This window comes from Vipera ursinii (assembly GCF_947247035.1).
Source record: "Vipera ursinii genome assembly, chromosome: 1".
Lineage (NCBI taxonomy): Eukaryota > Metazoa > Chordata > Lepidosauria > Squamata > Viperidae > Vipera > Vipera ursinii.
In genome coordinates, this window is record NC_139512.1 from 88,263,980 (window position 1) to 88,287,520 (window position 23,541).

The window sequence follows — 23,541 nt, forward strand, 5'->3', positions numbered from 1 at the left end:
CCCATGCATCCTATTATCATAAGCTGTACAAGGCTTTTGCTGTTGCCCCTACTACACCAGGAGATAGACCTCCCCAGCATAATCTTGGTTTTGATACTGAATGTATTAATATCACCAGAAGTCTCCCAGTTGAGCAAACCAAGGATGAGATCTTCTATACAAGGCATCCCTAACTCACTGTTCTAAAAGTGGTCCTCCAGCATGACAGTGCGATTCCTCACAGGATATCCCAGCTATCCCCTCATGATTTCTTCACACAGTTCCTAAAGGCAGTTTAGAAAGTCACTTGCTGTAATCTTAGTTTTATGAGGCTTAACCATTAGAGTGCCAGTTTGGTGCAGTGATTAAGATACTAGGATAGAAACTAGAAGACATTGACTCTAGTCCCACCTTAGACATGAAGCTAACTGGGTTACCTTGGGCCAGTCATGCTCTCTTACCTTTAGGAAAGAGGCAATAGCAAGCCATGTCCAAAATCTTGCCGAGAAAACTGTAGGGACATGTCTTGGCCATCATCAAATGTCAACTCTGACTCGAAGGCATACACTCACTCACACAAGATTTAAATTAAATTGGAATTATAAAGATAGTTGTTGTACCTATATAAGAAGTACAGTAGAGCAATATATAGGAAAATATATCAGGAAAATATTTGTTTAGTTGCTCTAAACAAATGGAACATTGCAAACTACTTCCTTTCTGAAATATTTATTTCTGAAACATTGTGATGAACCATCCAGGAAATATTCTGGATGGAATGTTCTAGGGAACAATAGAATGTTCTGTGCCTGGAATACAGATCTTGCACTTTAGTAAAAGGTCAACCTCAAGGTGGGTGGTGGCATTCTGCATTAGCTTTTATTCCCTTTAAGAATAGGCTATTATTTTCTGCTTATTACTGACAGATGACATTTGCAAAGGAGCAATGCTAAATAAGATACTTGAATAAAAGACAGCATCTAATAGAGTCTGCTTTGGAAAGGCGATTTCCATTGGTCTTCTAGGTTTGATTTCAAAGTACAAAAATTATGAAGGATCAAAAATTTATTTTTACAGACATTTCTCTTTTCCAGCATATATATGTCATCAATTATTTTTAAAATGGCATCTACATTTGCAAGCACATTATATGAAGTGGGAGAAAGGAAAGAGATAGAGCAAAGAGGGGAGTATAAAGAATGGGTAAATGAACAATAAAACCAGGCAAACATTTATTGTAGAATATATCTTCCTTACAACATTGTTAGAGGCAGACTTGTTCATATTGTTCCTACTGCTTTCTTGATCCAATATCTCCCATTGGCACGTTAAAGAGGCCCAAACAACCGCAGTAGCTTACTCATATGTTAAGTCAGCCAAACAATGTCTCCCCAAGGATAAGCTTTCCTCATTCATCTCCAGCTTTTCCAAGCAAATAACCTCACATAAGCTGTGCCAAATCCTTCTTCATATCTGATGCAGTGCATTAAGGTTATTATTGCTGCCAGCACAATGGAACCCCAACAGCTGACAAGCTCACAACATGGTGACTCGAAAATGCTCGCTTGAGCCTCCCACATGAACTCAGCATTTATACTGTAACAAGCAGAAGGGAAAACAAAGGAAGTGTGAAAATAAAATATCAGCAGTGGCCAGGGAGTAGGCAACCACCTGGAATAAATCAATCGATTGGAGACAACAACCGAGGATAGAACAGATACAGGAAACAAAAGGAAGACTTCTTAAACTGTAGCCAAGCTTAACTAGCAGGTGAAAAACTGCTGAACAAAATCTTGTCCATATGTACCCTTTCTTTCCGGATAAGATAGTGATGTTAGAAATATCCCATTTTATAAATTGGATAGAAATGATTGCCTGCTATTTTGTAGTCTTGATCAGTAACCCAGAACATATATTTCAAAATTCTGCATACTATAAATTAACATAATAGTGGCTCAATTATTTTTAAGATCTTGTATTCATGGAGCTTTGATCCATGAAGCAGAGATCTAGGAAATATAACCAAGAGGCAAAATTCTTGATTCTAAATATTGGACTTCTGCAATTATTTAGCAACTCCATTGTGAATAAATAGCTGGGGCCACTTGGATTAGTGATGAATTCTGAAAAATGCTTATTTCTTACATTCTATAATTAGCTTTCAGTTTAAATAGACTATGTCAGGGAGGTACAGGGGTTGCTCCTCTGTCCTAGTCCTATTAGATCTCTCAGCGGCTTTTGATACCATCGACCATGGTATCCTACTGCGGCGTCTCAGGGGGTTGGGAGTGGGAGGCACCGTCTTACGGTGGTTCTCCTCCTATCTCCTGGGCCGCTCGCAGTCGGTGTTGATGGGAGGGCAGAGATCCACCCCGAGGCCTCTCGTTTGTGGAGTTCATCAGGGGTCGGTTCTCTCGCCCCTCCTGTTCAACATCTACATGAAGCCGCTGGGTGAGGTAATTCGTGGTTTCGTGGTGGGGTATCATCAGTATGCTGATGATACCCAACTTTTTCTTTCCACCCCAAACCAACCCAGCGATGCCCTCGCCGTGATGTCCCGTTGCCTGGAGGCGGTCCAGGTCTGGATTGGGAGAAACAGGCTTTGTCTCAGTCCTGCCAAGACTGAGTGGCTGTGCATATCAGCATCTCGGACTAACCAGTCCATTCCACCTTTAACGATGGGGGGTGAGGTGTTACCCCCCGTTGATAGGGCTCGCAACTTGGGCGTCCTCCTGGACTCACGGCTTAATTTTGAAGACCATATAGGTGCCGTGACCAGGGGGGCTTTTGCCCAGGTTTGCCTGGTGCGCCAGTTGTGACCCTATCTGGACCGAGATGCCCTACGCACAGTCAATCATGCGCTCGTGACCTCCCGTTTAGACTACTGCAATGCTCTCTACATGGGGCTGCCCTTGAGGACCCCTTGGAGGCTTGAACTGGTGCAGAATGCAGCCGCGCAAGTTGTGATGGGGCTTCCCGATACTCCCATGTAACACCTCTACTCCGCGAGCTGCATTGGCTTCCGGTTGCCCTCCGGGTGAGATTCAAGGTGCTGGTGATGACCTATAAAGCCCTAAATGGCTTGGGTCCGGGATATTTGAGGGAACACCTGCTGCCAGCATCAAGTTCCCTTTGTCCATTGCGCTCACACAGGGAGGGTCTCCTCAGGGTGCCGCCGGTAAAAGACTGCCGGTGGATAACACCCAGGGGGAGGGCCTTCTCTGTGGGTGCACCTGCCCTCTGGAACCAGCTGCCCGTGGAGCTGAGGACTGCCCCTGACCTTCGTTCATTCCGCCGGGACCTGAAGACCTGGCTCTTTGAGCTCTCCGGCCCAGGCTGAGAATTTTTTAACCGGGGTTTTTATTTTAAGGGATAATTTAATCTTTTTAATTGTTTTTTAACTTTTGTATTTTGTATTGCTGATTTTAAATACCCTGTAAACCACCCTGAGCCCTTTGGGAAAGGGCGGTATATAAATCTAATTAAATTAAAATTAAATTAAATTAAAAAGGTTGGCTTTACTGAAATACATGGCTAACTTTATGAAGTAATGAAATGACATATATATATATATAGAAAAGGATTTTGGCTAGTTCCTGATTTTAAAATTTTCTGATCAGTTCTGGTCAAGAGCTTAACAATGGAAAACTAACTATCCTCTGATGAGTTGACTAGGCCTAAGAGATATTTTAATTCAACACAAGCAAGTATTACAGCATTTAGTAATTGTATACCATTACATTGTGTAAATATCCAACAGAACTAGAATAAAGAGAAACAAGCATCTGTACATGTTAAACTTTGTATTACTTGCCCAGTGTTGGTCATTTATACCAATAAAGTGTCTAATATTCAGGAGAACAATTTTAAATATCCTTACCTATGAATTCATTAAAATTTAGCAATATGCTTAGTACAGTCATTCTAATTTCTCTATATTTTTCTGCTGCCGTTAATACTCATGTCAGTGGTCTCTAATTCCATCAGCATTTATTGTGTATACAGTATGTATTTGCCTATTTTTATTAAAATAACAAATATTTTCCCCTTGAATTGTCAGGGGAAAAAATCTATCTATATGGCTTTTGGAGTAAAAAAAAACTACTTGATGGCATCTAATCAATCAAAATCAATATCCCCTTGAAAATGTTGATCCATTGATGAAGGTTGAAGCTTTTTTTGCTACACTATGGGCATAAAGAACATTTATTAAATTGTAACTTTTAGAGCTAGACCTTCACCAAGGTCTTTTTTCTTTAGCTAAAGGTTTTTAGTTCTCTGCATAGAGCACTATTTTGGAAACAAGATGTTAAAAGATAAACAATTCTATCTTACAGAACTGTTATATAAATATTACCCTGCACCTAGTTGTTCATTAATTTTTAATTTGACATTGGGGCCTAGAATTTAATCTCTTACCTCACTATTTTCATGAAGTCTCTTATTTTTTTAATAGTTTGAGTATTATTGATATTTGGTCAATATCTTCTGTAGTGAAGACAAATGCACAGTTTTCTTGATAATATTCCATTTAAATTTTTATAGGAAAGCAAGTATAACAACAGGAGAGTATGATCCTGTGGATAACTCTCGATCCCACATGAGCTTGTTGAACCTTTCAGTCACTGAAGGAAACAGGAACTTGGAATTACCAATATTCAATGATTCTGCTCTGTGGATGTTTTTTGATGGTTGCTCAACCCTTTGTATATTGTCCAGTGGCATCCTACAAAATTTCATCTTGTGTCCCCTTGTTGTTGTTGTTAGCTGTGAAGTCGTGTCCGACCCATCGCGACCCTATGGACAACATTCCTCCAGGCCTTCCTGTCCTCTACCATCATCTGGAGTCCATTTAAGCTCACGCCTACTGCTTCAGTGACTCCATCCAGCCACCTCAGTCTCTGTCGTCCCTGCCCTCGATCTTTCCCAGCATTAGGCTCTTCTCCAATGAGTCCTTCCTTCTCATTAGGTGGCCAAAGTATTTGAGTTTTAGCTTCAGGATCTGGCCTTCTAAAGAGCAGTCAGGGTTGATCTCCTCTAGGACTGACCGGTTTGATCGCCTTGCAGTCCAAGGGACTCGCAGGAGTCTTCTCCAGCACCATAGTTCAAAGGCCTCAATTCTTTGGCACTTAGCCTTTCTTATGGTCCAACTTTCACTGCCATACATTGCAACTGGGAAGACCATAGCCTTGACTATACGCACTTTTGTTGACAGGGTGATGTCTCTGCTTTTTAGTGTGCTGTCTAGATTTGCTATGGCTTTCCTCCCCAGGAGCAAGAGTCTTTTAATTTCTTGGCTACAGTCCCCATCTGCAGTGATCTTGGAGCCTAGGAAAATAAAATCTGTCACTACCTCCATTTCTTCCCCATCTATTTGCCAGGAATTGAGAGGGCCAGATGCCATGATCTTGGTTTTCTTAATGTTAAGTTTCAACCCAACTTTTGCACTCTCCTTCTTCACCCGCAACAAGAGGCTCTTTAGTTCTTCTTCACTTTCTGCCATTAGAGTGGTATCATCTGCGTATCTTAGGTTGTTGATATTTCTTCCGGCAATCTTAATTCCAACTTTTGATTCATCTAGCCCTGCCTTTCTCATGATGTGCTCTGCATATAAGTTAAATAGGCAGGGCGACAGTATACAGCCTTGCCGGACTCCTTTCCCAATTTTGAACCAATCAATGGTTCCGTGTCCAGTTCTCACTGTTGCTTCTTGACCCACATATAGGTTTCTCAAGAGACAAATAAGATGGTCTGGTACTCCCATCTCTTTAAGAACTTGCCACAGTTTGTTATGATCCACACAATCAAAGGCTTTAGCATAGTCAATGAAGCAGAAGTAGATGTTTTTCTGGAACTCCCTAGCTTTCTCCATGATCCAGCGTATGTTGGCAATTTGATCTCTAGTTCCTCTGCCTCTTCGAAATCCTGCCTGTACTTCTGGTAGTTCTCAATCCACATACTGCTGAAGTCTAGCTTGTAGGATTTTAAGCATGACTTTACTAGCATGAGAAATGAGTGCAATGGTGCGATAGTTTGAACATTCTTTGGCACTGCCTTTCTTTGGAATTGGAATGTAAACTGATCTTTTCCAATACTGTGGCCACTGTTGAGTTTTCCAAATTTGCTGGCAAATTGAGTGTAGCACTTTTACTGCACTGTCTTTTAAGATTTTGAATAGCTCAGCTGGAATACTGTCACCTCCACTAGCTTTGTTGTTGCTCAGTGGCATCCTACAAAATTTCATCTTGTGTCCCCTATTGTTTAGTAATTATAGTCTGATCCTGAGATGAATTATAGATGTATTTGAAACTGGTTTCTACTGGCATATTTAGTTGTATTTTCCTTATCAAGGCTGGGTGCCATAAGAGCCTCTATGTATCTCTGATCCCAAAGAACAGAATCTGGGGTTACACACTGAAACTGAATTCAGACAGGATGGGTTTGAAATTGATACCAGCAATTGGATCTCAGAGTTCAGGTGATATTCATAACTCAGTATATCTTGAATGGGGCTATGCTACCTTCAATGTATAGTTGAACATCTGGGGCCTTCCTAAAACTGGTGTAAGTTTTGAATAGCATATGGTAAAGGAGGGCTTTTATCCATTTTGGTAGATAAACCAGTTGCATATATTTAATTAGATTATAGAATAAAATACAAAAATACAAAAGCAAATAGTAGGACACAGTGGAGAGGAAAAAGGGGGGGAAGTGAGGGGGAGAAGGGAAAAAGAAGAGACTTCCTCTGTTGCAGTAGAAGGAGGCATTAACATTGAACCTTGGGGGAGAGAGACCTAGCGTGAACAAGAAAAGACTGGACTGCCATCTGTCAGAAATGGTATAAGGTCTCCTGCTTGGGTGGGGGATTGGTCATCTACAATAGAGCTTTTCAACCTTTTCACAGATTGTACCACTTTTAGGACATGACAATATTTGAGTACCAACAGTGCTTAGCAAAGTGTCAAAAACCTGATTTTTTTTTTAAAAAGGGGGGGGGATTTGGGGTTTTACTGATTAGGTTCATTTGTTGTTATAGAAATGGCTAGTTTATAATATTATGGAAAAGTAAAAAGTTGAGGTTCAATGTTAATGCTTCCTTCTACTGCAACAGAGGAAGTCTGTTCTTTTTCCCTTTTCTCCCTCACTTTCCCCCCTTTTTTTCCTCCCCACTGTGTCCTACTATTTGGTTTTGTATTTTATTCTATAATCTAATAAACTATTACAAACTGTAGGAAAAAAGTACCAGTTTTAATTTCTTCAGTGGCTGTTCCTTTGCTGAATCACTTTCCCTTTGCACTGACAAATATATGATGAATTTATCCATGTTTATTAATATGCACCGCTACCAGCTAGTTCAGGGGTCTTCAAACTTGGCACTTTTAAGACTTGTGGACTTCAACTCCCAGAATTCCTCAGCCCTCATGGCCTACTCTACTCTACTCTACTCTACTCTACTCTACTCTACTCTACTCTACTCTACTCTGTTCTATTCTATTCTATTCTATTCTATTCTATTCTATTCTATTCTATTCTATTCTATTCTATTCTATTCTATTCTATTCTATTCTATTCTATTCTATTCCAAGGGATTAAACCTTTCCTGTTGTCTTTTTTTCCCTTCCCCCACCCATACCACCTTTTATAGCCTCTCCTCTCCTCTCCCCTGCTTTTTCTTCAGTTCACCTCCAGCTCCGAGCTGCTTCCGGAAGCGCTGGAGCCAATCAGTTGGAGCCCTGCCGGCTTCTGGGGCTTATGCCGAGCCCAGACAGTCCTGCAGCTGCTACTGCCTCAGGCTTGGCTCGCTTAGGCTTATTCCCCTGCCCTGCTACACTTGGCTAGCAGTCACGTACCACCTGCCATATGGCAAAGTACCACAGGTAGTACATATATCACTGGTTGAAAAGCCCCGATTTACAAGGTCCCTTCCACCTCTGTTATTCTGTTCTATTCTATTCTATTCTATTCTGTTCTGTTCTGTTCTGTTCTGTTCTGTTCTGTTCTGTTCTGTTCTATTCTATTCTATTCTATTCTATTCTATTCTATTCGTGATGAAAATAGTGACATCCTCAAGATTGGATTATTGCAGTGAATGGTTGAAAATGGTCTGACAATTGAAGCTGGCTCAGAATGTAGCAACACCTATGTTGAAACATTGCTTGCCACTTGCTTTTCAAGTTTAATTAAAGATCACTATGGTGTACAAAAACTCCATACATCTAGACCAAAGGAATGCACTGTTCCTCCTTGGGATGAAAGGAAAACACAGCCTTCTCTTAAGCATGCCACAGCTCCTGATTGTTAAGTGTATGTAGATTTAAGATCGACTAAGCTTAAAGGCTGATTTGTTGAAAGAGCAGGTGTGGGGGTTGGAGAAGAACGTGGAGGAAGATGGCAGATATCAGAACAAAGAGAAGCTTGCAAAGGAAATTCCCTTATCATGACCTATATAAAAAGATGCCCCTATCTGTCTATGCTGCCTTGTTGGGACTCCCAACAAGGGCTTTCAGGGACAAAATAAGTTCTTCAAATGGAGGAAAAGAAGGAGCTAGAATCTCCTTGCCTGTTTGCTGAGCCTGGGATGCCCGTTGTGTCTGCTTCAAGCTACTGCTGCTTGTTCTTTTTTTTCTTCTCTTTTGATCTGAATATTTTATTTTCAGGGGGATTTTTTTTCTCTTCATTTTGTATGCTTGGCTTGGACTGCTGATATTCCAAAGAGATCGTTTTGTTTTCAACTCCTGACTTTGAATGCTTAAGCATCTGGGAAGTATAAACTGTAGCAGTTTTTCTTTCCCTTTCTTTGTGGTCCAGTGTTTGTTTGCTGTTACTTATGAGTCACCTCCCTACATCCCTGACTATAAATGATTTTTGTGACAGCCCTATTTCCATTTAGTCTGAGCCTATACTCTCAGTTCTTCAAGAAGGTTTACTTTGCAGATTCTATTGCAAAGTATATCTAACATTTAAAGTACATCCTGCTTTTTCTGGGTCCTTTACTATTGAAGGTGAGATAGTTTCCAAGGAATACACTTAGTAAGGTGATTGACACTCATGCTATTGGTTTTGGGACAAGGTTCTTGTTTTCCTCTTCCTTGGCAAAATTCCATCAATGGGATCAGTGAGGGCCTTGGGATATTCCCTTCTGGAAAGAGTTTATTGCAAAAGATACATGCTCGAACAGGGGTCCCCAACCCCGGGCCGTGGATTGTTAGTGGCCCATGACCCAATGGGAATCGGGCCATCGAAGTGGAGGGCAAGCACAAAGCTTCATTTCCATATGCACAGGATTTAGGTTCATGCACAAAACCATCCCCCCTGCTGCTGAAACTGCTGTTGTCGGTGCCGGTGGTCTGCAGAACCAAAAAGGTTAGGGACCCCTGACCTAGAAAGTGATGTGTATTTTACTTCATAGAAGAAAGGTTATACACCAGTGTTCATAGTGTACTGCATATAGAATATACAATAAGAGCCATGGTGGCACAGTGATTAGAATGCAGTGCTGCAAGTTATTTCTGCTGACTGCCAGCTGCCAGCAGTTTGTCAATTCGATTCTCATTGGCTCAAGTTTGACTCAGCCTTCCATCCTTCCAAGGTCGGTAAAATGAGGACCCTCAGATCAGACATAAGCTTTTTAATGGAACCAGTTCAGCTGCAAGTTGGAAATAGGAGCCTTAAATTATTAAGCTGGATGTCCTGGTTCCAATAGATGAGACCAATTAAAAGAACTTCAAGGCGAGGAATTCTTCCTCAAAGAACATTTTTATTTGGCTAAAAAATAACGGCATGTACAAATAGCAGCACGTACAAGACTAAATTCTCCTCCCCCTGGTTACAAAGTTGCAAGTTGCAATTCCCACCCCAATTAGATGTTATAAATCACATTCACCAATTGTTACTAAACACGGGCACTCCTCCCAGATCTCTAGCCTGCCAAAATGTTATCAGTAATGACCTTGGTTCCCATACTTGAGAATTGTTATGGCTAACTTAAAACTACACATCCCCCCTCCTTCTATTCTAATTATGTGGCAACCGAAAACGAAGTGAAAATGGCTTCAGTTCAATTCATTGCAGAGTTGACACTGGATTTATGTAGCATATTTTTATAGGAATTGGGCTATCAATTGAATAATTTTGTTAACCTGAAGAAAAAAAACTGGTAGCTGAAGCTGATTATTAAGATCTAGCTGATCATTAATTTGGTTTATATTGTGACCTATATTTGTTTCTTCATGAGTATTTTTATACAATATTCATTGGATAAAGTATTTGATGGAAAACATCATCAATAATTATTACTATAGCACAAATCAGTTTTTTTTTTAAATCTAGCCTTTTCAAGTTACTGTAGTTGAATCTTTTAAAATTGCTTACAAAAAAGGATGCAGCTGTATTACTAGTCTGACTTAATCTGAATTAATGATGTCTGAAAATCTAGTCTGGAAAATTGCTTTGTGATAAAAAAGAACCAACGTAGAAGAGTTTTAAAATATACCTTAATTTTTTAAAAAGGAAGGAAACAGAGAATAGGAAGGGGCATTATAACTACAAAGTCCTTGGGGGAAAGAGCAAATTATGAGAGATTTCTTTTTTTTTCTTCATTGCAAAATGGCTGTCTAGTCTCTTCTTAAAAACTTCCAGTATTGGAGCATTCACCACTTCTGGAGGCAGGTTGTTCCACTGGTTAATTATTCTAACTGTCAGGAAGTTTCTCCTTAGTTCTAGGTTGCTTCTCTCCTTGACTAGTTTCCATCCATTGCTTCTTGTCCTGCCTTTGGGCGCTTATTTTATGTCTTTTGGAGTAGGCTATAGCATAGCAACTTGCCAGAAAATTATATTTGATATTCATGGTCAGGACAGATGATCAAAAAAGTCAACACAATGCATAAAAAAATCAGTTATGTCATTTTTTAAAAAAAAGGATACAAATGCATGTTAATTCATTTTAATGATTAGTGAAAATATATATTTTTAATCAAAAGAAAGTACCCAGGAAATGTAATATCTTTGTACGAAGGTTGTTTATGATTTATAACAATATGTGCATACTGTTGTATTCCTTATTTTAAATCTTCTGGGGAATGACATAAAAATGAGTAAATACTGGTCAGATTCTCTTCAAATTGCTGTAGTTAACCACTTGTACATATTTTAAAGAATTTTGAGTTAGAGAACATATCATCCCAACTATTCAGAATAACTTGTAATGTTAGTTGCAGTATCTTAAATTCATTTCAAATTTATTTGATTTTTGATGTTGTTTACATTCTGCATACTAAAATCCTTTTCATTATCTAAGTTAATTATCCCAGTTAATTAAACAGTGGCAAGAGAATGGTACATTAGGGATTCCTACCATATCTCCTGCTTAGATACAGACACTTCTTTTTTTTTAATGTCCCAAATGAGATGGAGACTTGGTTGATTGAAACACAAGAAAGGCTTTCCCAACTCTTGTACTTACATTGTGAAACTCATGTGTCTTGAAAAGCTGTTCACTTTAATAGCTGTTTCTTGCTTGATAAAGAATATCATGTTTAGGAAGGGATTGGTTCTTAGGGAAATCCGGCTTTAATTGATGCTGTATTTTAGTTGCTGCATCTCCTTGCTTTTATTATATATTCATTTTCCTGTAATTGTTATTGTTGATGGCTGCATTTACATTAAATTATTAGGCTACTTGAGTAGTATGTGAGTGCTAAAAGGTGGAATATCTCTTGTCTGGTGCCCTTCCTCCTCCAGCTTGTGTTTAGAAAAGACAGTAGCATTGATATGGCCAAGCTACCAATTGGGACCTATGCAAATACCCCTTTGCCACCAGAAACATCATTTGTTCTCTGTTTCCAGCCATTGATGGTGATGGCAGGAAACCCTTCCACTGAGGACCCTGCAAAATACATTGCAATTGTAGTTGACACCTTTCTTTTCCCAGTACCTCTAACCCTAGAAAGACAAAGATGAATTTGAGAATTGAGATGTTGGCCAGGATTACTGCCTTGTTTGACAGTACAGTCCATTTTTTTAAAAAAAGGATGGAAGGAAGGAAGGAAGGAAGGAAGGAAGGAAGGAAGGAAGGAAGGGGAAAGATAAAAAATAGGGTAGTCAATATGAAAAAAAATGAGGATTGATTAGAAAGATAGAGCAAAAAAGGGGGAAAAGAGTAGATGGAAGAAGCAAGCAGTAGGATAAGAAACTGCAAAGTGGCCTATAAGGTAAAGGTAAAGGTTCCCCCGCACATGCGTGCTAGTCGTTTCCAACTCTAGGGTCCGGTGTTCATCTCCGTTTCAAAGCCAAAGAGCCAGCGCTTGTCCGAGGACGTCTCTGTGGTCATGTGGCTGGCATGACTAGACGCCAAAGGCGCACAGAACGCTGTTACCTTTCCACCGTACTGGTCCCTATTTTTCTACTTGCATTTTTACGTGCTTTCGAACTGCTAGGTTGGCAGAAGCTGGGATGAGTAACAGGTGCTCACTGTTATGCAGCACTCAGGATTCAACCCACCAAGCTCAGAGTCCTAACCCAGTGAGCCACCGCGTCCCTACTACAGTGGCCTATAGGGGATCTTATTTGAGATCTCCTTAATCTTAGTACTTTAATAACAAAAAAGTCTCTGTTTATTTGTATTTATGGAATGGTCTTCATGAGGAATGGTACAGGTTTTAAATCACAAGAAGTTTAAATCTCATGTGAAGCAGAACATATGTACACTGAGAAATTGGAGAGGAAGTCATTTCCCCCATATCTTTTAACTAATTGTAAACTATTCCACTCGTGGAGAAATAGAAAAATCTGTAGTAATTATTGGATGCTTCAGATCGGAGGTTTTTCTGAGTAGCATCAGAAAATCTCAAGGGTTGTCCATCTTCATCTTTACCCACTCTCTAAATATTTCTTCAAGATTTGGATGTCCCTCAGCTTTAATCTTTACTTTAACTTTAACAGAGGAATCCTGGTTGACTAAGAATCCACTTTTTTTTGCATGGAGAAACTTTATATATGCAGAGAGGTTTTTTTCTTACCGATTCTAAACATAGAGATAATAGGAAAAAATCTCTCCCCTTGAAAACAGAAAATTGGATATAGGCAGAGTTAACCTTGTGCCCTCCTTAAAGTATCATTTCAATATTTTATCCTCCCTATTCCTAGTTTTAAATAAATAATGTGCTACTTATTTCTGTTTCAATTCTGCAGATATCCTGCATCTTTTTTACTGTCCTACAAGTGAGATAGCAAAGAATATATTAATATTGTTATCTTCTGTGTTAACTCAGCAGTGATATATTGTCTGTTTTTGGCTTAGCCAGAGCAACAGTTGTCATAGCTTGATAATTTTTGTATTGATTTTTGTTCTTTAGCTTTTGTGTAAGTGTTGGAATTTGACATTCAAAATATATTGAAAATCTTTCTGTTTGTCTAACACTTTTTTTATCTTCTAGATGCACATTAAAATTCTAGCTTTTAGCTTCAACTCTTTTTTTGCAGATAGATAAATGTGACAAGCTTGACTCTAGGCAGTGATCTACTTTAAAAGTAATCCACTGTTCTATATTACTTTCATATAATTTATATAACATTGTTCCACTTGACCTATTCATTCAAACAAGTAAAGATGCAAAATTCTTCACATTTTGAATGCTTTCACAATGGTCTTCCAATTACTTAACATCCATAAATACACATATATATTCTCAGTTGTACTGTACCACACAAATGCACTATAATCAGGGCTTTTTTGTCATAGAATGCTCAGAACGGAGTTCCAGCACCTTTTTTGGATGGAACCTTGTAGGGTAGGCAAGGCAGGTTGTATGACATGTGTGAGTTCCGGCACCTTTTTCTTTTACAAAAAAAGCACTGACTATAGTACTTTTCTTTTCTGTTATTTTCTTTTCTTTCTGGCTAACAAAAGAAAGAAAATTAACTTTAGACAGGTGAACGATTGATGCAAGAAAGTAAACTTCATATTAAAATGCTAGAGAATTATAATAAGGCAAATGGAAAAGTGTAAAGGACATATAGTGTAACATATCCAGATGAGATTAAACTTGTTTTGTCAGTCACAACCCATGAAAATATAATGATGTCAACTTGAAGTACCACTGTCTGAGAAAAGGTTTAACTTTCTAAGCAACACTAACCATGGATGGATGCAGTGGTGGGATTCAGCAGGTCGCACCACTTCTGCAGAACCGGTAGTTAATTTTTTGTTGCCCAGGCCCAGAATGGACTTCCGGAAGTGGCATCCACACAGAGAACCAGTTGTTCATATATTTGAATCCCACCACTGGATGGATGGATTGTTTTGTGCATCTTTTGACTTCTTCAAGGTCAGTTGGCAGTATAAACAGAGAGCAAGAACAACATTTAAAGTAGGAACAACATAAATCTACTGCCAGGGAAATGATTGTATGATGAGACAATTTGCATATGTGTCTAATCTTCATAAATACAGTAGGCTTATTCTAAAATGAATGCTGAATGACCAATTTTAAATTGTGTTGCTACAACAAAATTATATTGTAACAAGGAAGTTGAGCTGAAGAAACAAAGATATAAATGTAATTTGAAGGAAATCAGTGAATATAGAGCAATGTAATATAGAAATAAATCCACAGAAGTCAGTACAATCATGGATTGATCATGGAAAACTTTCATCCAACTGCTGCAAAATAACAAAATGGGACTGGAAACAATTGCAAAGACTTCCAGTCAAAATATTTATATTCATTGTATATTTTTCTTAAACCCATCTAATTAATATTTGCTATCATGATTAAAAACAGTACCACGTTTTCCAGAATGCCACTTTTTAAGCTTTATCCCCAACCATTTTCTAATTATTTAATTGCAAAACTCCTATAAAATTGTGATGAGCAATGAACATCTCTTACACCAATATTAAACTTTTACAACTGTTTCCAGATTGAGATAAATGGATAGGCACTAAGCTGCCGTACAATTTAAATTTAAATCAGGATTTAGAATATAAAACATAGAGTTGGAAAGGACCTTGGAGGTCATCTAGTCCAAATCCATGCACAAACAGGACAGTCTATACCATTTCAGACAAGTAGCTGTCCAGTCTCTTCTTGAAAGCCTCCAGTAATGGGGCACACAGAGCTTCTGAAGTCAAGGCATTGTACTGGTTGATTGTTCTCAGCCGATTTACAGTCAGCCAGATTTTACACCAAGCATAGATCCCATCTGCTAGCAATCTATCCTTCTATCTGTCTCCTACTCCAAATAACAGTTACTTTTTCTTCAGTGGAGTAACAGTGACATCTTAAATATTCTGCTACAACGTCCCTTTTCTACATTTTAGGCAGCTGTGCTCATTTGCATATTTCCACACAACGAGTTTCACCTCAGGCATCCTTTCCTGCAGTGAGAACTGGAGCTTTTGAAGGTGATGCCACAAAAGCAGCACATTTCCCACCCAATACAATATAGACATACTTCTGGCCCTTGCTAGGATAAAGCAATCCATGAAAAAGAAATTTCATATTATTTCAAATGTAAATTAGCTATAAATCTAAAGTGGAGAAGTACAGTCACAGATTGCTTTTATTCTTGCCTTCTTGGCTAGAAATAATTCTCAACAGATGAAAACAGCTCATCCTTCTTATAAAAGAGATACATTTGTTACTGGTGATATCCCCTTCAGTGATATCCAAGTTATCATTGTTAATGTTTCTGTCTAAACAGAAGATTCAAAATTCCGGGGCAAAGAGTAAAAAAAAATACAGCCTATTAATTGCTTGAAAATTATTAATTTCATAATGTTGATCACAGCCTTCCAAAATATACCGCAGAAAATATAAAAGGAGAAAACCTTTAAGGTGCAGTAACTGTCATTCAGGCTTATTAGAGATAGCAACATATTATGAAAAGGATTTTTTTTTAAAAGTAATACTTTATTTGACTTCTTCGGTGAATCCAATTTGTATATTTTGAGCATTACAACATGAAGAACATGCTTTGATTTGCTTCAAATGAATATATGTTTGCCTTTTCTCTCATTTTTTAAAAAATATTAAGGCACATTTAAGTTGGGGTTTTTTTATAATACAGCATGGAAATCTGAATTATTGAGAAAACAGAAAATCATACTGAGTTATATTTGCAACTGTAACAGTGCTGTCCATTTTAACACTGAAATGTACAGTTATCCACTCAGATATAGGCCTTAACTATGCTGCCTTCCTCAGTGCATCAGCTGCTTGTCCCCAGTGCATGATTTGGCTAGAAATAAAGTTGGTTTAAGAAAGCTTTTTCTGGATCTCAGCCCCTTCTCCTATTTTGGCTGCAGTCATGATCAGTATTTTGTCTGCACCTCTAGAAACATGTCTCCAATTAATGGATTCCCCTGCTGCTTTTTTCCCCATCTATGCTTGGAAAGGAAGCATCAAACGCTTTTCCCTTTGTGGATTTATCTTTTGAGGACTAATTAAAAAGAAAAAAAAAGACAACGCTCTCATTCCCTCATTGTGAGTGTGTGTTTTTAAGTGTGTGTATGTGTGTAAATTAACTGAATTTTTTAACAAGTTAAAAACAGTACAAATTTTAGAGAAGACACAAAGAAAACTAACAATAGGTACGAAAGAAAAAAAAGGAAAAGATTATAAAGATGTGGCTTCCAAACTTAAGAGAAGTCATAAATGCATTCCTATATTACCGTCTCTTTCTAAGTTTAGAAAGAATTTTCCTTCTTTCAAATGATAAAACCCATTAATAACAAGTTCATTTTTGTTTCCTTTCTTCAGCAAAAAGTACACAAGGGGTTTCCAGTCACTAATAAATGAGGTTGTTGTCCTTTCCCTAATCAGACAAGTCAATTTTATCATCCCTGCTAATTCTATCATTTCCCCCAACTATTTGTCCATTCTGGGTGTTTCAGAGCTTTTTTTTATTTTTGTTCATATAATAGTCTCACAGCACTTACCATATACAAAATCAATGTTCCATAACTCTTTTCTTGTCATCTATTAGTCCAACAGGTTTACTGATCTTTCTTTCCTTTGTGCAAGAAGACAAAACTTGTCAGAATTTGGTAGTCACCCAGACTTGTAAAAATGAGCAGCTGAAGAAAATGGAATTACGAATGAACAAACTTTGTCAATTTCAGCTAATTAAAAGGGGGAATCAAAGAAATGACCAGTGTTATACAGTTGCATTGATGAACCTGTTAAAGGAAAACAAAGCAAACAAATTGCAAGCATTTGACCATTCCAGTACAAAACTTGCTTTTTTTTAAGAAAAAAAAAAGACTCCAACCTTTTATTGCAAGGAACTCAGTACTAAATAGCTACTGAAGGCGGAGGACAGAGATGGACGGCAGGGTTGTCTGTCAGAGCATTAGCCAGCCAGTTGGAAAAGAGCAATCTGTACAGAACTGACTGAAATGTAGAAGGTGAACCACATTCCCTTGCTTGTGCTTATCAAGGTGGGGCGGGAGGACATTATTTTTGAAACAGAATAAGAAAACGTAGCTAGAGGTCACCTTCTCAAATGGATAGGTACAGCTTGAGCACAATATCATTCATTCCTGCCCTCATGAATTGACATGTAACCCCTTCTTCTGCTGGGACAAGCAGGAAGTACAGATATAATTCCTGTTCATGGATACTTGCCAGATTTCTGATTTGCTTTTTCAGGTAAAGTCTGAAAACTTGCTTTGGAGCATTTGGAAAATAACACAGTGTTTTCCAGCAGACATTTATCAAAACCAAGGCATGATTATTTATTTGTTTTTGATAGAGTGACCAGTTTAGTTGATCAGGGGAATGCAATAGACATACTGACTTGTTTATTTATTGTATTTATTTGCCGCCCATTCAAAGTGATTCTGGGGGACTTAACAGAACATTTGACAAGTGTCTCATCTGAAAAATCTATGCTGGAACATAGTGCCAACAGAGCAATACAGAACTGGTTGAATAATAATACCCAATGCAAATGTGGCTCTGCATCACACTGGAAGGAAGTGATGAATGGTATGCCGATCTAGCCCTTGTAATGTTCAACATATTTATGGATGAATTATATAAGAGGTTAGAACATCTGATTGTGAAATATTCTTACAAAAATATTCTTACAAAAAAAAACTTTGAGACATTATTTTCAGGAGGATCTTAAGTGGAAAGAGTAAGTAGAACAAAATATATGTTAGCAGGGAGAAAAAAAATTCTTCAACTGAGTAGGAAAAATCAAGGCATTAGCATTGGATGGAGGTACATGGTGAGCAGCAATACATGTGATAGAGATATGGGGGTCTTGATGGATCAAAAACTGAAGATGAACTAGAGTGTGATAAACTGTAAAAAAAAAAAAAGCAGATGCAATTACAGACTTTATCAACAGCCATATATTTCAAGATCAAGAAGTCAGCATTCATCTCAATCCAAACCTGGAATATTTGTCCAGTTCTGTATGCCATATTTTAGGAAATATGTTGTAAACTGGAATGTGTCCAAAGGAGACCAGCCAAGATAACAAGGAGGAAAATTTTCCTAATACTAGAAATTGCTAACAATGTCATTTCCTCTGTCTCTCCTTCAGTAGAAGTTGTGGATTCTTCTGCACTGGTGCTATTTAAACAGAGGTTGGATGGCCGTCAGTTAGTGCTGGTTTAATAGTAGGTTCTTGCATTGGAGAAGGGGTGGGACTAAATGCCTTCCAGTCTTTAGATTTTGTGATTCTGTATCATTGCATATTTTTTTAAATTCTCAAACTTTTTGACCTTGCATAACTTTTTTTTAATTGAGTGAAATTGATATGGACCATATAACTATGTGTTGACATAACTATGTTTTCAGCAAGTTTATCCCCTGCAAACATAGAAATTGTAATCCAATATATCTGGAGGGGACAAGGATGGAGAAAGCTTAACTAACGAATATTGAACTGATTTTTCTACAAGCTGCTAACTCATGTAACGAATAGTCAAATGAGAACGGATTGTCTGATATTATCTAGTCAACATTTTCTCTCCTGAAGGCTGAGAAACTGTAGTGGCTGGATTGGTTTTGACCAATGGGTGATTTATGTGCAATGTTTAAAATTGCTGTGCTAATTTCATGACAGTGTTACCAAGAGTATTGTGTTGGTAGATGAATAAATGGAGACCACTGTGTAATTAATAGAAGGTTTTGTGGTCCAAAGAATAAAGTGCTAAATATTATTTCTTGGATCTTATCAGGAAAAAAAATAAATTATTATTTTTTTAAAAAATAGGGATATAAATGCTAGAACAGAATTAAGACTGAAAGAGCTTAAAAGAATGTCTAATATACTGGATATTTTTTTTAAGATTCCACAGTGGGAAGGGGAAGGCAGAATGTTGTTTGAGATATCATCACCACCATTTTCCCCCTGCCATTTTTACTGTTTCCTATGTCACAGTGTAATTCTTTTTTCATCTTTTTAGTACACTGAAACCAATAGCCCAACAAATGGGAGTGCATGGGAAACTGAAATAACTCATTTGTTGCATTGCCTTGAGTGAAAAATAGGAATCAGTTTGATCATTTCTATTACTGAATCATACTTTGAATGAAGCTTCTTTTGTAAAGGGCCCAGATCAATTACACCTCAAAAAGGGGGGAAGGTGTAAAACGGGGGGTGGGGGGTGGGGGGGGGGAGAAGGGTGTATCTTTGTTCTTCTTGGAAGAAGAGGCCAAAGCCAGCTCTAAAAACTAAAAGTTATTATTTGGCTAGCAAATTTAAAAAGATATTTTTTTTGTCCGCACAACTGGGCTTTTTATAGCAATTTAGAATCAATTTACCTGAAACATCTATTTAGTAACATATGTAATTACAGCATGTACTGTCAGAACAATATTGCCCAAAAATCTTTAGCTGTCTTAGAAACATTAAAAGTAGTGGAATATTTAAGAGAAGCTGTATTTGAAGCAAAATTGGCATTTATGTAAGAAATGAAAGAATGCAACAAAGGTCAATATTAATAATGTTTACATTTTATAGAACAAGGACTTGGAATATCCAGTTTTGGAAAATTAGTGGGCTCAGATTTTAAGAAATATTAAATATTAAATAGAGATGAAAATTCCAGTTTTTGTCTATTGGCCTTTCTATTATAAGAAGTGTGAGGGCTCTTGGATTAATATGATGTTTTCTTTTTCAGGGGACAAACATAGCTGTTGTAAAGGTGAATATAATAAAAATATGGAATGTAAGGATTTATGGAAAACTTTGGCTTTATTGAGCCTGGGGATTAGGAAGAGCATTAATTTACAGGGTTTGAAAGAAAATAAGTAAGGTTTCAGTAGTTGAAGTGAGGATTCAAGAGATGTGTTCTCTGTCAATCTTTGAAATGTCAGATAAATCTTACTGCTAAACAGTAAAAATAAGAAGATGGAACATTAAGTTTATATATGATTTAAATTTAATAACATGTTAAAGGATTGGGCTTGCTGTCTATTAATATTCCTCACTAGGACCTGTTTTATGAGTCTTTTTCCTCTTTCTCTTTTCAACTTTTCAGTTTATGATCACCATTATTCTTTGCCATTGTATTATCGCAGGTCGTTGCTTTTTTATTTTTGCCTGTTAATTTCACTTATAAAATAATAATAATAATAAAATATATTTTAAAAAGAGCAAGAATTTCAACCCTTCTTCCTAAGAGTTGATGGGAAAGCCTCTGAGCAGCTTTCAATCTGTAGCCCAGTCTAATGTCAGTGCACAGCCTAGGTGTATCATATGACCGCTTCATAAGAATTGAACAGGGGGATTTAAATGCCTGCAGCTTTTGGTTAGGCAGCCATTTAAAGGAACTTCCTTTACCACAGTGTTTCTCAGCCTCAGCCACTTTAAGAATTGAAGTCCGTACGTCTTGCGTTTGTTGAGATTGAGGAACACTGCTTTAGAGGAAGTGATTTTCTTCCTGGGGGGTGATCCAAGATCTTTCAGAGCACAATCTATTTTCTACTTTGTGACAAATGGTTTCCTTCACCTTTCAAATCTGAAAAAATATATGACTTAGAACTCACAAATGTTTACATTTATCTTAGGCATTTCCACATTCATCTTTAAAGTCGTCAATATATGTCTAATAAATTAATATAGATTGCACACATAATTCACTTCCAGGACTCAAGGCAGTATAAATTGAATAGTCTGTTCTGCTCCAATTTTAGCCTCACCATAAGTTGGTAAGATTGGTTAAACTGAAGAAAAAAAAATCCCTCCAAGTCACCTGTTTAGTTCATTATGGCTGAGAGGGGATTTTCACTTGAACATCTCCAGACCACAACATAATATTAAGCCTAAATGTCTATTTCCTATTCCCAAATAAATATTTTCCTCTATTTTTATAATATGTTTCATTAAAATATCCCATTCAATTAAATTATCAAAGCTTGATGATGATGATGACGACAACAACAACAACAACAACTTGTATGCAGCCTGACTCTCAATTCCTCTGGATGGCTTATAACTATCAAACTTCAAAATTACAATAAAAAAAGATAAAAAAATAAAGATAAAAAGTATCTGGTGTGATGAATTGAAGGTTCTACTCTGCATCTCAAAAGACCTGGGTGAATTTACATTATTTGTAGATCAAATAATGTAAATCTATTTAAAAGAGAGATGAGGAATTGACTTTTCCCAAAGAGTTCTTGATAACACCTTAACCTGGTTTATTTTAAAGAAAGTTCCTCCAAGTTTGCAAAACTATAAATATGGGGCAGTGAGATGCCATTGTGTGTAGAGGGTAACCTGCTCATTAAAAGGTGCATTCCATCATATTCCAGAAGGGCTGAGTATTGTTTTTTTTACTATCTAAAATGTTGGTGTAAAAGAAAATTAATATCCTGGCTGGCTTGTGTTTTTCTCTGAGGCAGATATTGATGAATGTGCTGAGGGGATCATTGAATGTCACAACCATTCACGCTGTGTTAACCTCCCAGGGTGGTACCACTGTGAGTGCAGAAGCGGTTTCCATGACAATGGAACCTATTCACTTTCCGGGGAATCCTGTGTTGGTAAGCAAAGCTCAGCAGATAAGTTCTATTATTGTTCTGCCTTGTATCAAGACCAAGGACCATCTTTGATGTTAATTTTACAATGTAATCAACCCTTTATATAAGTCAGCATTAACTTGCGCAATACAAGGATCATTGTGAGAAAGATGAGCTATCACATCTCTAAACAGTAAAATAAAAAATGGTTTTCTGGAAACATATTGTTGATATGACTTCTGTTCAGAGAGTGATGTCAGATAAAACAGCCTCCTGATATTTGCGGAGTGAGATTACTATTTAGTTCTTCCAATTCCTTGCTTTAAACTTCCAGCCTAAAGATTTAGCCATGTAAAATAGATTTCTTTTAACTCATTGGTCAAAATTGAAATATTGTTTAATTTGATGTTACTTAATATAAGAGTTGCATTTTTGTCAGCTGCCTTGAGAAATAAAAAGCAGCTTAAAATACAGTATATTGAATAAATATAGTTCTCAACATGGATTTTTTTTAAAGCAACAGGTAATCTTTATAGGTCTCTTTAAGTGCAGAAAAAGTCCTTGAGTCTTTTGTTGCATGTGTGGGAGGGTTTTTTTTAGGGGTGGATCGGGTGAGGTGGGTGTACAGAAATTTCAATTATTGTGATACGGAGTGTTCAGGATCCACCAGGAAAAGAATATCATAAAATAAAAAAAATAACTCACAAAAGGGAGAATATGAGCAGACTTGCCATGATAACTCTCCTGCAATTCTTCATATTTCATTACCTGCTGACTTCAGTTTGCTACTGTTTTTTATCTTCCACTTGGAGGAAAAGCAAATACTATAGCAACTTTGTGCATGTAAAATTGGGAGTGACTCCACTTATCCTACTTATTTATCTTACCTCTCTCAACTGGACAAGCTGTAGCCCTACCATTGTGAGGTATTACAGAAAGACCTTTGGGACAGGTGTTTTCTGTTTGAAGAACTGAACGTGGACTGAAAGTGGACTCAGCGATTCAGGCATGACTTTTTGGTTTGCACAGCAGAACATGGAACCCAAAGCTCAGCTTGGGTAAATTGAAGATAGCTGATGGGCAATGATAGTGAGTCATAATAGACAGCCACAATCATGAAAAAGGCTGTTCTGAGTCAGGCATTTGGGAGGGTTACTAGTGTGAGAGGCTGCAATTTTGAAATAGTACAGGTACAGGCTGACAGATTTGGGCAGAGTGTTTAAGAAGCCCATTATTACAATTTGTATTGCTCAGGGCTCTTCAAACATGGTCCTTTTATGACTTGTGGACTTCAACTCCCAGAATTCCTCAGCCAGCCTGCCTGGCTGAGGAATTCTGGGAGTTGAAGTCCACAAGTCATAAAAGGGCCAAGTTTGAAGACCCTTGATATAGCTCTCTCTTCAAGAAAGAGTTATTTACAGTGTATCACATGGGGAAATTTGGTGTATCTATGTTGCATATTTTTCATTTGTATGCAGTCTCTTTTTTGTCATTTAAATGAACTGAACATGATTTCTCAAAATCCCTAGTCTACATAGTTTTTTGATAGAATATTGTGAGAGGTGTTTCAATATATATT

At 37.6% G+C, this 23,541-nt stretch overlaps 1 protein-coding gene across 1 annotated transcript in view; it reads left to right on the top strand.

Moving 5' to 3' along the window:
* Positions 1-23,541, top strand: part of NELL1 (neural EGFL like 1) — a gene marked incomplete at both ends in the record, with an annotated part of 577,617 nt that overhangs the window by 511,463 nt on the left and 42,613 nt on the right. Inside the window, one exon of the mRNA XM_083355288.1 lies at positions 21,846-21,986. Coding sequence (XP_083211414.1) covers positions 21,846-21,986 — 141 coding nt within the window. The remainder of the gene's footprint in view (positions 1-21,845; positions 21,987-23,541) is intronic.